Source organism: Euprymna scolopes, chromosome 44, assembly GCF_053919585.1.
Source record: "Euprymna scolopes isolate OS-2025 chromosome 44, ASM5391958v1, whole genome shotgun sequence".
Classification (NCBI taxonomy): domain Eukaryota; kingdom Metazoa; phylum Mollusca; class Cephalopoda; order Sepiida; family Sepiolidae; genus Euprymna; species Euprymna scolopes.
This window is the reverse complement of record NC_136525.1, coordinates 55,715,586-55,729,538: the sequence shown is the minus strand read 5'-3', so window position 1 is coordinate 55,729,538 and position 13,953 is coordinate 55,715,586. Positions and strand designations below refer to the sequence as shown.

The window sequence follows — 13,953 nt, the reverse complement described above, 5'->3', positions numbered from 1 at the left end:
ATATATATATATATATATATATATATATATATATATATATATATATATATGCACATAAAGTTATGAACAGTACATAGAGCCCAAGCAAAGCCGGTCTGAACTGCTAGTATATATGTATGTGTGTATATACTTTTGCACATATATATTCACAATATTATAAGATGATATATATTGTGTATAGATTTTCAGTATTTATTTCATCAGTGTTTAATGATTAGTTCTCAGTAATAGTATGAAAATATATCGACAGCAAATCTAATATATAAAAGGCTATACATCTGTCTGTCTGTCTCCGTATTTTCAAACTCTATCTCTACCGAAATTAAAAGTTGCAGAGCGGCGCTAGGGGCCTCAAATGATTGGATTTTTTATGAATCATTCTATTATTCAGCCGGTTAAAATAGTTTTTTAAGGGGTCAAAAAGGGATAAAAATTTAGAAAAGAATTGTGATACATTTTGTACATTCATCTTAGTTTAGTTTTAATCAGTTCATACGTGTGTCACATTGGTAAAGTCGTAACATCACCAGCTTTGAATGCTACAGTTTTGCTTTCGGTTTCGATTCTAGCTGATGGCACCCAAATACTTTTTTTTTTTTTTTTTTTTTTTAAAACTTTTGAAGTCACAATTCTATAATAATATATACAAAATCTGGAGAAATTAAAATATCATTTTTAAGCTTTTTCACAGTTATACTCTCTCGGTCAAAGAATAACAAAATTTACTGATTCAACAATAAAATTTCAAAGATGCAAAGAAAAATAAAAAAATTTCATAAAAAAATTAGCTGATTACTATCAAAAGCTGCCTTAACAATAAAACCTACAATAGTTTACAAAGCAGTCCATTTCGTTTTAATTTGAGAAGGGAAGGGGGAGATCTTTGGAAACTTACCTTCACAATTCCAACAGGGACAGGCTCAAAGACTTTCTTTTGATCTTCTCTTGGGATCTGAGAGTGAAGCGGAAGAATTCGGTATCTGGAAGAACCTAAAATAATAGAAAGCGCCATTAATTTGGGAGACAAATCTAAAGGAGCAAAAACAAAAAATAATTCAATCGATCAAATATGAAAACTTGAACGATTTTGATTATTGGCACGGAATGTTTTCAGATGATGAAAGGATGTAGGAAACAAGAAGTGGCAGGATTGGGGGAAGGGAAGAAGTGGAAAAAGATGAACTGACAACCTGGGTATGCCAAGTTCAAATCCAGTTCATGCCATACACGATGGAACGATAAAATTGTCGCCATAGAAAAGACAACATGATTTCATTTCCGTTTGATGAAAACCATTTTTCTTTTTTTGTTGAAGACCATCTACTAGTTGCCCAGTTGTGTACAAATCCCAAGAGCGATAAGAGCCTTTATCATGTCTCAAAGTGACACAATGTTCAACAAACGAGATCGGAGATGCACCACTGTACAACTCATGCTCTCTATTGATCCAAGTTATGACAACAGGACCATTGCCAGCACCCTCAAAATGCATCGCTGGATTGCCACGAATAACAGGATGTGTCCAGGGTGATGAAAATAAAGTTTCCGGCCACAGTTATGATCTTCGGTGTGGTTTCAAGTGAGGGTCATATCATGCCACCTCACATCTTCCAAGTCGGCTTGAAAGTCAACACCAAAGTGTACTTGGATATGCTGAAGAGTGTGGTGAAACCCTGGTGCAATCAGGTGGCCACTGACAGCAGCAGGACTTGGTACTGGCCTACAAGTCCAAAGAGATTCAGACTTGGCTTCAGAAGGAGTGTTAGACTTTGTACCCTTCTCTGGCCCCCTTCATCCCTCAATCTGAACCCATCGAACTACTTCATTTGGTCATACATTGAGAACATTACCAACATGACCTCCCACAACACCAAAGCCAGATTGATCGCCGCCATCTGAAAAGGACGACCGGTTCTATGCATGCGTCAGATGACGTCATGACCTGATTTAGTTTAAATAGTTGAAGAACTGACTAAATTTCATGTACGTTGTGTTAGCTCAGTTGGTTAGAGCGTTGGTTCACTATCTAAAGTTTTGGGTTCGAATCGTGGTGTGAGATGTCTTTTGTTTTATTTTCCATTTTTTTAATTTAAATATTGAAGCAGGGTCATTTAAGCCATTTTTCACGTAACGTTCGTTTTTTTTTTTTTTTTTTTTTTTTACTTCGCTTATTCTTAGGTTTTCATTAACACCCCCGACCGACCACACACACACACCTAAAAACACCCGGGTACCTATCGATTTTTTTAAATTTTAATATCGAAACAGGCTTATTTAAGCCATTTTTCACATGTTTTTCTTTGGGGGGGGGGGGGGGGGGTTAACGCTCGTTTTTCTGTTTTCTTTTTTCGATTTTTACATTTAACATCGTTCGTTTGCCTTACGTTAGTTCTTTTTTTTCTCGATGTTTTCAGATTTTTAAAAAAAGTTTTAACGTTCGTTTTCTGTTTTCTTTTTCCATCACATTCGCGTTTTCTTTTTTTTTGTTTTTCTGATTTTTACATTTAACATCGTTCGTTTGCCTTACGCTAGTTTTTTTTGGTGTTTTTTTCTCGATTTTTTAAAGTTTTAACATTTTTTTCATAAAATATTTAATAATTTGATATTTAAAAATATTTATTTCGCTTATTCTTATGTTTTGATCCCCCCCCCACCACCACCCGCCCGAGCACACACACCTCTAAACACCCAGACAACGCCGGGTACCCCTCGCTAGTCTATATATATATAAAAGCGAAAATGTGTGTATGTATGTTCGCTTTTTGTGTATGTCCGAGAAGCGATCGGTCGGCTCACTCCTTAAAACTTTTTATACCACATCTAAATGATAATATCTATGAGTTAACAATGGGGATCGCCTGTCTATTTAATTTGCCCGAGTTGAAAAGCTAAATATTCCAAATTTTTCGATCGCCGCGTGTGGATTGGGCTTTTTCGTATAATAAAAGCCAAACAAAGCTTGCGGCATCGTTCCCGGTACGATCGCCAAGAACGTCCAAAAGCAATCAGCTTTGATCAATGTGGAGTTTCTCCTTATATCAGACAATTGCTATTCAATTTGGACAATCCCCTTTTTATGGGGAGCTGGTCCCCCCCCCCCAACATCTGGGGTGGGGGGTGGGGAAGCTGCCCCGCAGTAAATAAAATACTGCTCCGCAGTGAAAGTTGACCTCATTAAGTCATTAAGTAGGGGCACCTGCCAATTCTTAATACCTAAATAAATTCAAACTACTATTTGTTGGTGGCCCAGTGGTTAACGTCGCACGTTTTTTTTTTTTTTTTCACACTTTAATTTCCAACTTTGCCTCAAGGCCTTAGATTTGATACTTCATACTTACCTACCAAAACTTTTTTTTTTATTTTACCCCACCCCCGACACAAACACCCGGCCAACAATTTTTTATTATTCTTTTGTTTTGATTTACCCAAAATCACACACCTCCAAACACCTGGACAACGCCAGGTACCCCGCCCTCCATAGTAAAATGATAAAATTAATTCTAGGAAGCAATAAAATAAAAAAAAAGAAAAAAAAAAAAAGGGGGGATTTAAGCAAAAATCTTTTCTGCATAAATTTTTTTTTAATGCCTATTTAGCACTGATGATGGGGGTACACTCACTGATATAAGAATAATAAAAGAACATATACAAAAAACTATTCAAGCACGTTTGATATTGAACACACCTGAGTTATGCTTTTTTCTGATTTTTATGGATATCTTTTCCATTCGCCGAGCGGTTCTTTTTTTTTAATTTCAGCTGGCATGTTATATAAAATGGCGCCCAAAAGTTGTTGTTCAGCCATATTCTTAAGCACTTTCTACCAGTGCATCGGATTATCATCAGGAGCGATTGTTATCGTTCTTTTTTTTTTTTTGAGGCTTTATATATATATATATATATATATATATATATATATATATATATATATAAACATTTTTTTAAAAGCTTGGTGTATATATATATATATATATATTTTTTTTTAAGGCTTGGTATATTTTTTTTTGGAAGCTGGGTATATATTTTTTTTTTTTGAGGCTTGGTATATTTTTTTTTTTTAGGCTTGGTGTATATATATATATATATATATATATTTTAGGCTTGATATATATATATTTTTTTTTAGGCTTGGTATATATATATATATATATATATATATATATATATATTTTTTTTTTTTTTAGGCTTGGTATATATATATATATATTTTTTTTTTTAGGCTTGGTATATATATATTTTTTTTTTTTAGGCTTGGTATATATATATATATTTTTTTTTTTTAGGCTTGGTATATATATATATATTTTTTTTTTTTTAGGCTTGGTATATATATATATATTTTTTTTTTTAGGCTTGGTATATATATATATATATATATATATTTTTTTTTTTTTAGTTATAAAGGTGGGTGCGGGAATATTAGGGATGAATTTTTATTCTTAATTTATTTTATAGTTTATTAAAAAAAAAAAACTATATACATAAAAATTTCAGTAAAGAGCTGAAACCATAATACACTTGTATAGCTAATAAAACTGAACCTTTTTGAGATGAGTATAAAAATGAGTATCACTTCCTAGTGAAGTGCTGTATTATTAAAGTATTTACAGCTGTACCATTTCACTATCAAGCTATGTAAACTGAACTTTCTGTTATTAATATCTATATATTGTAATAGAAAATTGGAAAATTTTATTTCAATAGTATAAAATATATATGGTGCTTATTTAGAATTACATTTAATTAAAAAAAAAAAAAATACATATGATGTACATACTGGTCATGGAATGAAGATGTCATATTTCAAAAATTATGTAAATTGATTAAGTAGTTTTACTTAATTCAGAAAATCAAATTTCACGATTTTTTTGTGATGAAAATTAAAAAAAATTATTTTGAATACAAAAAAAATTTCAATAGTTGCATTGAGTTGTCTTTGAATTTTACATATTCTAAAAAAAACATAGTGGCTCGTTTCGCTTCCTCATAAAATGATTTTCTTAGTTAAAAAAAAACAAAAAAAAACTACCTGACCAAATTATGTGATTTTTTGAATACCACATCTTCATTTGTAAATCAAAGACTTTTCTGTATTTTTTAAATTAAGTTTGATTCTCAATCAGCAGCAGCATATATATAAAAATGAAATGCAACTTTAGAATTAATGGTTGCCATATTGCATTGAATCTCATACTTCATTATTTATCTTAAAAATTCAGAAATAAAAAATGTACTTACCAAATTCTGGTGACATTTCCAAGTGTTTTTGAAGAGCAAAGATTAAATTCCAACCGGGCAAGAAGATGAGTACGGCGCCAGGGATATTCAAGCTTTTGATGTAGCGTAGCAATGCCTGCATACAGAAAAATAAAAAGTATATTTTCTCTGGTTATTAAATAATTACATACTTTTTATGCAATTTTTGTTGTATACAAACAGTTTAACCAGATACAAAAGTATGTCAAAGAGTTATCATACTTTATCCGAAACGAAAGTTTATCAAATAGTTTTGTTATTTTATTTTGAACTGCAACATTTTCACTTGTGTTTTAATCGAAACAACCAACGAATGAATTCTGCTGCCATCAAACAAAATCCTAAACACAAATGAAGATTCGGTACTTGAACAGTTTAGTCAAGACATTAAAAAATGAAAATATTAAAAAAAGTTTAAATTGTACGTATCTGTTATGGAATGAAAAAAAAAAATTCACTTAATTTCATCAAGTAGTTTTTATTTTACAGCAAAAACACAATTTGTTATGATACAGAGCAAAAGGTTCGATTTTTAGGAAGAAAAGCTAGTATTAAAGAGGGGGAGGGAGTGTCGGCGCTTTACATGGAGTTATCTCCCGTGTCGTTTCTAAAATTCAAACAAAAATTTAAAACAAATCCAAGATGTCTGCCTTCAACATGCTCTCATACAAACATGTTTTTCTGCTGTAAAAAAAAAAACAAAAAAACTACTTGATCAAATTGAAAGTGAAATTTTTTTCCGGAGATCTTCATGTCAAAACGGTTGGTTGGTTGTTTTTGTTTTACGGCATATCAACCTTTTTCGGGTTATTTAATGCCAAATCCAAAGATTTTGAAGAAAATTTTTTTGATAGAATATATTTGTTGTTTTCACGTCAGTTTCTATTTAACCCATAGTTGGGACCCTAACAGGTACTACCACTCCGGGTTAGAGTGGACCTGGGAGCAATGGTAATTAAAGGGTGGCTCCACACTCCCCAAAGCCCACAAGCTGGGGCCTCACCACTGGATATAGTTTAAGGTCATATCCAGGACCCCCATTGAGGGACTTTTACCCTCTGCAGGGGGGCAGTCAGCGTATTCTAATGCCCCACCGACAGGGCCATCATGTCAAAACGGATACATACAATATAACTTTTTTTCCCAATATTTTCATTTTTTAATGTCTTGATTAAACTGTACAAGTATCGAAGATTCTAATAAAATCAAATGATTATGCATCACGTTTATATCTTTTTTTTACTCGCGCATTCATCGGAAGAATCATCCAAATTTTTAATTTAAAGAAAACACGGAATTCACCATTTTTTGATTAAAATTTTTTTTTACTCCAACCCAGGCATTTTGCTTGCACTTACACATAAAGGGTTACGATTTGGGATCATGTCTACAGGGGTCTATGTGAAATGCTGTTCAATGAAACATGCATAAAGGGTCTATGTAAAGAGATGGACGAGATGTTTGTTTACATTACATTTAAACCATTCAAACTTCTGCATGTTAGTACAGTCAGGGAAGCAAGGAGGAAATTCCAAAATCTAGCAGTCCGAGGGAAGAGATTATTAGAATAGATTTTCTGACATCTCTTCGATGAAGGAGTGGGATTTTGCTACTAGACGGGGTTGTCACAGGTATGTACATCAAGAGGGGACAAATGCAAGGAGTTCATCGGAGCACATTCCATTAAAGTACTTGTTAAACAGGCACAGGGGTGCAACATTGCAGTGATGGGACAGAGGTTGGAGCTTGGTTGATAGTGTGGGGCCTTTTAGGTTGAAGTTTTTGGACCCTGTTTAAGAGTAACAGACCAGTGGTAGATGCACCAGCCCAGATGTGGCAACAATGCTCCATACACGGACAAATCGACACCCGCCTGTCCCTGCCACTCACCCTAGAACGACATGCTCTCCTTACTGCCTGCTACCACACCAGCCCCTCTACCGGAGTCAGCAATCCAACGACCCTCGCTCACACCCTATCTACTACTATTTAAGTAAATTTTCCCATAATTCCCAATTCCTTACCAAGACTAACACACTTTCCTGACGACGCAAAGACAATTCACAAAAAGTTATGAAAATTTAAAACCGTGGACACTTTGAGAAGAAAAATGCTCGGACCTTACATCCATACGTTCGATGTATATACAAAAAAGATAATACAAAAAAATAAAAAAGGTATCACTAAACAGAAGATTTCTGTTATTGTTAGCAATGTCTGCCTGAAAGTTACAGATGTAGAGTTGCAACTAAAAAAACAAAATAGACAACAAAACAAAAAACAAACAAAACAAGGAAAATGGATGGTGTAATAATATTTCTTACTTCAATCAATTCAAACGACATTTCTTTTTCATTCAACATCGCCATTGCTCTTCTAGTCGCTTCCGAATAATCCCCAGACACCATCAAATTGCAATTCTCCTGAAATAGCAACATCAACAATAAGTAGCGGAATGTAACAAAATATCAAATTATTTAAAGGATAATAACGAAAGTAATAAAATTTCAAGATAAATAATAAATAATTAATAAAATAAATAATTAATAAAATTTCAAGATAAATTCACATGCGTCGATCTTTTTCTAACATCAACACGAAAACTGATAATTATCAAATCTACAACAATGCTAGAAAAAAATCCATTCTGTTACTCTTTTTACTCATATCATGTTTAATGTTTGTACAAAATTTCAAAAAATTCCAAGGTGTAGTTATCGAGAAAAGTGTGGACAGACGAATGGACAAAGGTGAATTTACAGGTACACCATCCTTTTATCGGGGCACCAAAAAAAAAGGGGGGGGGGAGAAAGAAAACTAATAGATGTTAAATAGTTTTAAGCCCCTCCCTCCCATTACAGAAATTTTTTTTTATGCAAGTAATAAAAATAAATAAAACTTAAAAAAACAAAAAATAAAATAAAGGCTTTCAGAGAGCTACTGAAAATGCCAAATAAAATTACGGATACCCAAGAACACTACTAAAATAAATTTCTCCCTCCTTTTTTTTTTGTAGAGAAATGATAGTTAAAAAGCAATAAATTAAATCTGAAGTTAGCGTGTTTCGATTTGAAAAAATGCTGACTCATTTCCTAGTACATGATGACATTGAAAATTGTGTTTAATTCTTGATAACATTAAATAATACAAATTGCCATTTCAACCCTAAAAGAATAAATCTTTTTTTTCCGGGGGTTATCAACTTTGTAGGGCTTTATTGTGTATTTTTGAAGTTTTAGCTGTGTTATGAACAGTTCTTATAATTGTAAGCCGAAACGGATTCTTCCAATTCTAGTCTTTATAATTTAATTTCAGTCTTGTAGAATCCCATGTGGCATGTCATCCAAATCTGCTGCTATGAAAAATGGCCCGTCAACTGTTCTCGCATGAACACACAAGAATTCCCATGACAGCCAAAGCAGAGGCGGTAACTCTACCGTTTACAGAAAAACGATTAGTTCCCTTAGATCTTTTTATCGTCCTAACAAGCTGAATATACATACAGACAACTGCCATTTATGCACTCTCTCTCTCTCTCTCTCTATATATATATATATATATATATATATATATATATATATATATATATATATATATATATATATAAAAGCGAAAATGTGTGTATGTATGTTGGCTTTTTGTGTATGCCTTCAAAAGGCTTTTTTCTGGCGGATTCTCGAGGCCGTCGCTCATTTTTCAAACTTTTTATATCACATCTAAATGATAATATCTATGACTTGACAAGGGGGGGGGGGGTCACTATTTAATTTGCCAGACTTTGAAACGTTAAATATTCGACATTTTCGGATCGGCGCATGTAGAGTCGTCTTTTTTGTATAAGAAAAGCGAAACTGGATTCGAACCGGATGTAAACGTCACCGTTAACCATCCCGCAGTAAAACGATTTGACCTCATTAAAAACTGCGATGTTTGACATTCACGTTTTAATCACTCTTACATTGACTGTCGCTGTAGCTCAGGTGTTCAGGCTCAGCCTATGGGCCTCAAGGCTCCGGGTTCGAGCCAACCTGTCACCAAGCCCTTCCTCCTATTCTTTTTTTTTTTAAATTTTTTTAAATAGTTTTTTTTTTATATTTAAACAGGGTTAAGTTTCCTTTTGGTTCTTTTTTTACCCCCCTCCCCCCGCTAGTCTATAAATATAAAAGCGAAAATGTTTGTGTGTATGTCTGTGCATTTTCGTGTATGTCCAAGAAAGGCTTTTTTTCTGAAAACCAATCGGTCGCCTATTTAATTTGCCCGACTTTCAAAAGATAAATATTTAACAATTTTCGATCGCCGCATGTGCATTAAGCTTTTTCGTATGGAAAAAAAAAAAAAAAGCGAATAGACTCGTGGTAAATAAAACACTGTCCCCGCACTCAAAGTTGACGTCATTAACTCGTCAAAAATGGGCACCTGCAGTTAAACGTTGCACTTTTTTTTCACACTTTATTATTTTCCAACTGCGCGTCAAAGCTGTTTTTTTTTTTTCATTTACCCAAAAACACACACACCTACAAACACCCAGGCAACGCCGGGTACCCCCGCTAATAAATTAATAATCTTTCGGTAACCATTTTTAAATGCAACGCGAAACTGCCATCAAAGTATAAATATTCTCTGGCAACGCCAGATCTGGTTGGCTAGTATGTTAATAAAAAATCTTACTTCTTTGTCACCCTCTTCTCCATCGTCCTCCTTTTCTTTCTTCTTCTTTCGATCATTTGGCGGTGGGACAAAGTTGGTCATTTGAATGCAGTCTTCTAAAAAGTAATCTGAAACGATACGAGGTTACGAGATCAGGAAACGGAAATAAACGAGTTGTACATTCTTAATTTGCAAACATAAAACTGTATTAATTAGTATAAAAAAACGAAGGAAAAAAAATCGAAAGAAAATGTCTCATTACGGAAATAGAGTGCAGGAATTCTCTCTGACTTAATTTCACAAAGTAGGCAATTATCTAACTTTCTACTTCGCTCCACCCCTAAACACTCAAAAATGTTTTTGTACAATTTGATTTTTTCTTGCATAAATGACAAAAGACTATATTCAAAATTTCATGATGTTGACCATCTTACAATTTATTCCTTTAATTCAATTGACATTCACAATTCTTGACAGTATCTGTTTCGTAGCACAAAATCATTCACTTAATTATTATTATCAATCAATGAATCTATTTTGCCCTTAACTCATCAGAAGAAATAGCGACAAAGATTTTTACTAAGTTCAAAATGGCATAATGTAAGCAAATAAGGTATTTGTAACTTCTCTTCCAATTTTCGGATTTTTTTAATCATGCTCAAATGCATTTTATTTTCTTTAGGTCAATTGACAGTTTCTATTTCTTCTAATGAGTTAAGGGCAAAATAGATTCATTGATTGATATAATAATTAAGTAAAAGAATAAATTGTAGGATGGTCAACATCATGAAATTTGGAATATAGACTTTTGTCATTGATTCATTATATACTCTGTAATTACATTGAGCTTCTTAAATAAAGATTGGTATATATAAAAAGGAAATATAAGTGAATAAAAAATATTTCCACAGAAATATATTCAGCCACTCTGAGGAGTCGTAGACGAAACACGTGTCAGTGGATAACAATATCATAATATATATATATATATATATATATATATATATATATATATATATATATTATGATAGTATTTTTGTCATTTATTCTATATATATAGTATGTATATTAAAAAGTATATTAGTATGTATCTCAAGAAGTGTAAATGTCAACTGAATTAAAGGAATAAATTGTAAGATGGTCAACATCACGAAATTTGGAAAACAGACTTTTGTCATTTATTCATTATATGCTCTGTAATTACATTGAGCTTCTTAAATAAGGATTGGTATATATAAAAAGGAAATATAAGTGAATAAAGAATATTTTTCACATCTCTAAGCAGTACTTTGTAAACAAAGATTCTATGAAGGGGGTTTCCTACGTCGACCGCAGGCATATATATATATATATATATATCTTTCTGTAGAAATATATTTTCTCATAATACATATCAACCCTTATTTAAGAAGCTCAATGTAATTACAGAGCAATATAGAGAATAAATGACAAAAAGTTATATGCAAAAATTCATGATGTTGACCATCTTATTATTTATTCCATTAATTCAGTTAACATATACAATTCTTAATAGTATCTGTTTCGTAGCGCAAAATCAATCACTTAATTATTATATAGTTAAGGGCATAATAGATTCACTGATTGATATAATAGTTAAGTGATTGATTTTGCGCTACGAAACAGATACTGTCAAGAATTGTAAATATCAACTGAATTTAAGGAATAAATTATAAGATGGTTAACATCATGAATTTTGGAATATAACTTTTTGTCGTTTATTCTCTCTCTCTCTCTCTATATATATATGAATAAAAAAGAATACGAAAAGTATAAAAGCTTATAACTTTTCTTTATTCGTTTTCGATTGGTGACGTGCAGGAATACAAAATAATATTGTGAAAAAAAATTAAAAAACTAATTTAAAAAAATTAACTTTAATTTAATTTAATATATATATATATATATATATATATATATATATATATTTATTTCAGCCTCTTGTTTGATTTTACTTCAAGCAAAGATCTCAATTTATTCAAAATTAAAAAAAAATTAAAAAACTTTAATTTAATTAATTTTATATATATATATATATATATATATATCAGCCTCTTGTTTCATTTTACTTCAGTCAAAGATCTCAGAAATCAAGACTCCTTTCTGTGGTTAACACTTGATCTCTACGAGACGCATAAATATCCAAATATTCCATTCAAGTTCTTTACATTTCAAACACTGCATTAATAACGAAGTCGAGAACATAATTTTCCTCTCTACAATTGACCATTTAAATATCATGTGGTCTCTTGATATGACAGGATTCCAATACAAGAATTCATCGAGTCTGGTTGAGTATCTAGCTTCGTGCTGTTACTTGAGGAAACATCACTTGGAGAAGGTGCATCATTTATCTGTATTTATATATATAAAAAGCAAAATGTGTGTGACCATTTTGTGTATGTCTCGCAAAGGCTTATGATCGCTTACAACTGTTTATATAAGCTGTAGATAATAATATCTAGGAGTCGCGTCTAGATTTATTTACATAGACTTTTACAAAATTATTGCTATTTTGGCTTCTCGCGTGTTGATTGGGCTTTTTCGTATAAAAAGCGAAACTAATTCAAACTTAACACAATTCTTGGCATCGCGCCTGGGAAACGTCCAGAAGCAATCAGCTTTGATCAATGAAGGGACAAAGTCCTCTTATATCAGAAAGTGGCTAATAAGTCTGGAAAATGGGGAGCTGGTTTCCCCCTCCCCAACATGTTGGGGAAAAAAACCAGTCAAACCCAAGTTAACTGTTCTATTTGACCTCAAATAGAAGCAGCAAAGTTAACTTTTATTGTTGCCACCTGTCAATAGTTAAATAAATAAATTCAAACGTGTTCCTTTGCATGTCTCCGTGGCCCAGTGGTTAGCGTCGCACGTTTTTTTTTTTTAACACTTTAATTTCCAACTTTGCCTCAAGGGTTCGATCCTCATACTCACCTACCAAAACTTTTTTTTTTTTAAATTTTAATATCGAAACAGGCTTATTTAAGTCATTTTTCACGTGTTCGTTTTTCTGTTTTCATCGTTCGTTACCTTACGTTAGTTTTTTTTTTGTGTTTTTTTTTACTTCGCTTTAATTTACCCGTTCGAGAAATTTTTTGATCGCCGCATAGCGGGGAAAACAGAAACTGGCAAAACTAGGTCAAACATCATGCAACTTGACGTTGTCGCACCTGCTGACTTTGGTTTATAAATGTCAAGTTAACACACTTATCAATTCATATGGTCCAGATGGTTAGGAGCTGTTTTTTTTTTTCCATTTCCTTTCCACCTCCGCGTCAAACATTCGGGGTTCAAGCGTACCTTTATACTAAAACTATTATTTTTCTTTTACACCTCCACAGGGTTGTTTTAATCTACCCTCCCCCCCAAACAACACACACCTCCAAACACCTGGGCAACGCCGGGTACCCCCCCCACTAGTCTATATATATAAAAGCGAAAATGTATGTATGTATGTATGTATGTGTGTCTGCTAAAAACTTTCGACAGACAGAACAAAAATTCACAAATTTGGTCTCATATGAAAGCCCCATCCTTCGCCAGACAAATATAAAAAAATTAGCCAAAAACGTTCATTTTTTCACCCTGAAATTAGCAATTTTTACGTTGGGGGGGGGGGGTCAGCAAAATCCGTCCTCTCATGACGAATTCGCTTCTACGCATGCGCCATTCGACATCGTAACCTGATTTAGTTTAAAGATTTTTAAAAAAATGAGCTAATTTTGTGTACGTCGTGTTACGTCAGTTGGTTAGAGCGCTGGGTCATTATCAGAACGTTTTGGGTTCGAATCGTGGTGCAAGATGTCTTTTTTTTTTTTTTTTTTTAAATTTTAATATTGAAGCAGGGTTATTTAAGCCATTTTTCACGTAACTTTCGTTATCGACAATTTCGACAGGGGGGGGGGCAACAAAACCGGTCCTCTCGTGACGACGACCAGTTCTACGCATGCGTCAGATAACGTCATGACTTGATTTACTTTAAATAGTTGAAAAACTAACTAAATTTCATGTACATCGCGTTGGTTCATTATC

At 32.8% G+C, this 13,953-nt stretch overlaps 1 protein-coding gene across 3 annotated transcripts in view; it reads right to left on the bottom strand.

Moving 5' to 3' along the window:
- The window catches only part of LOC145268854 (ATP-dependent RNA helicase A-like), a 250,342-nt gene that overhangs the window by 23,081 nt on the left and 213,308 nt on the right, over window positions 1–13,953 (bottom strand). For all 3 annotated transcript variants that reach the window (XM_080124531.1, XM_080124532.1, XM_080124533.1), the window contains 4 exons: window positions 9,925–10,031; window positions 7,581–7,679; window positions 5,239–5,353; window positions 896–990 (listed from right to left, as the gene is read on the bottom strand). In XM_080124531.1, coding sequence (XP_079980657.1) covers window positions 896–990; window positions 5,239–5,353; window positions 7,581–7,679; window positions 9,925–10,031 — 416 coding nt within the window. The remainder of the gene's footprint in view (window positions 1–895; window positions 991–5,238; window positions 5,354–7,580; window positions 7,680–9,924; window positions 10,032–13,953) is intronic.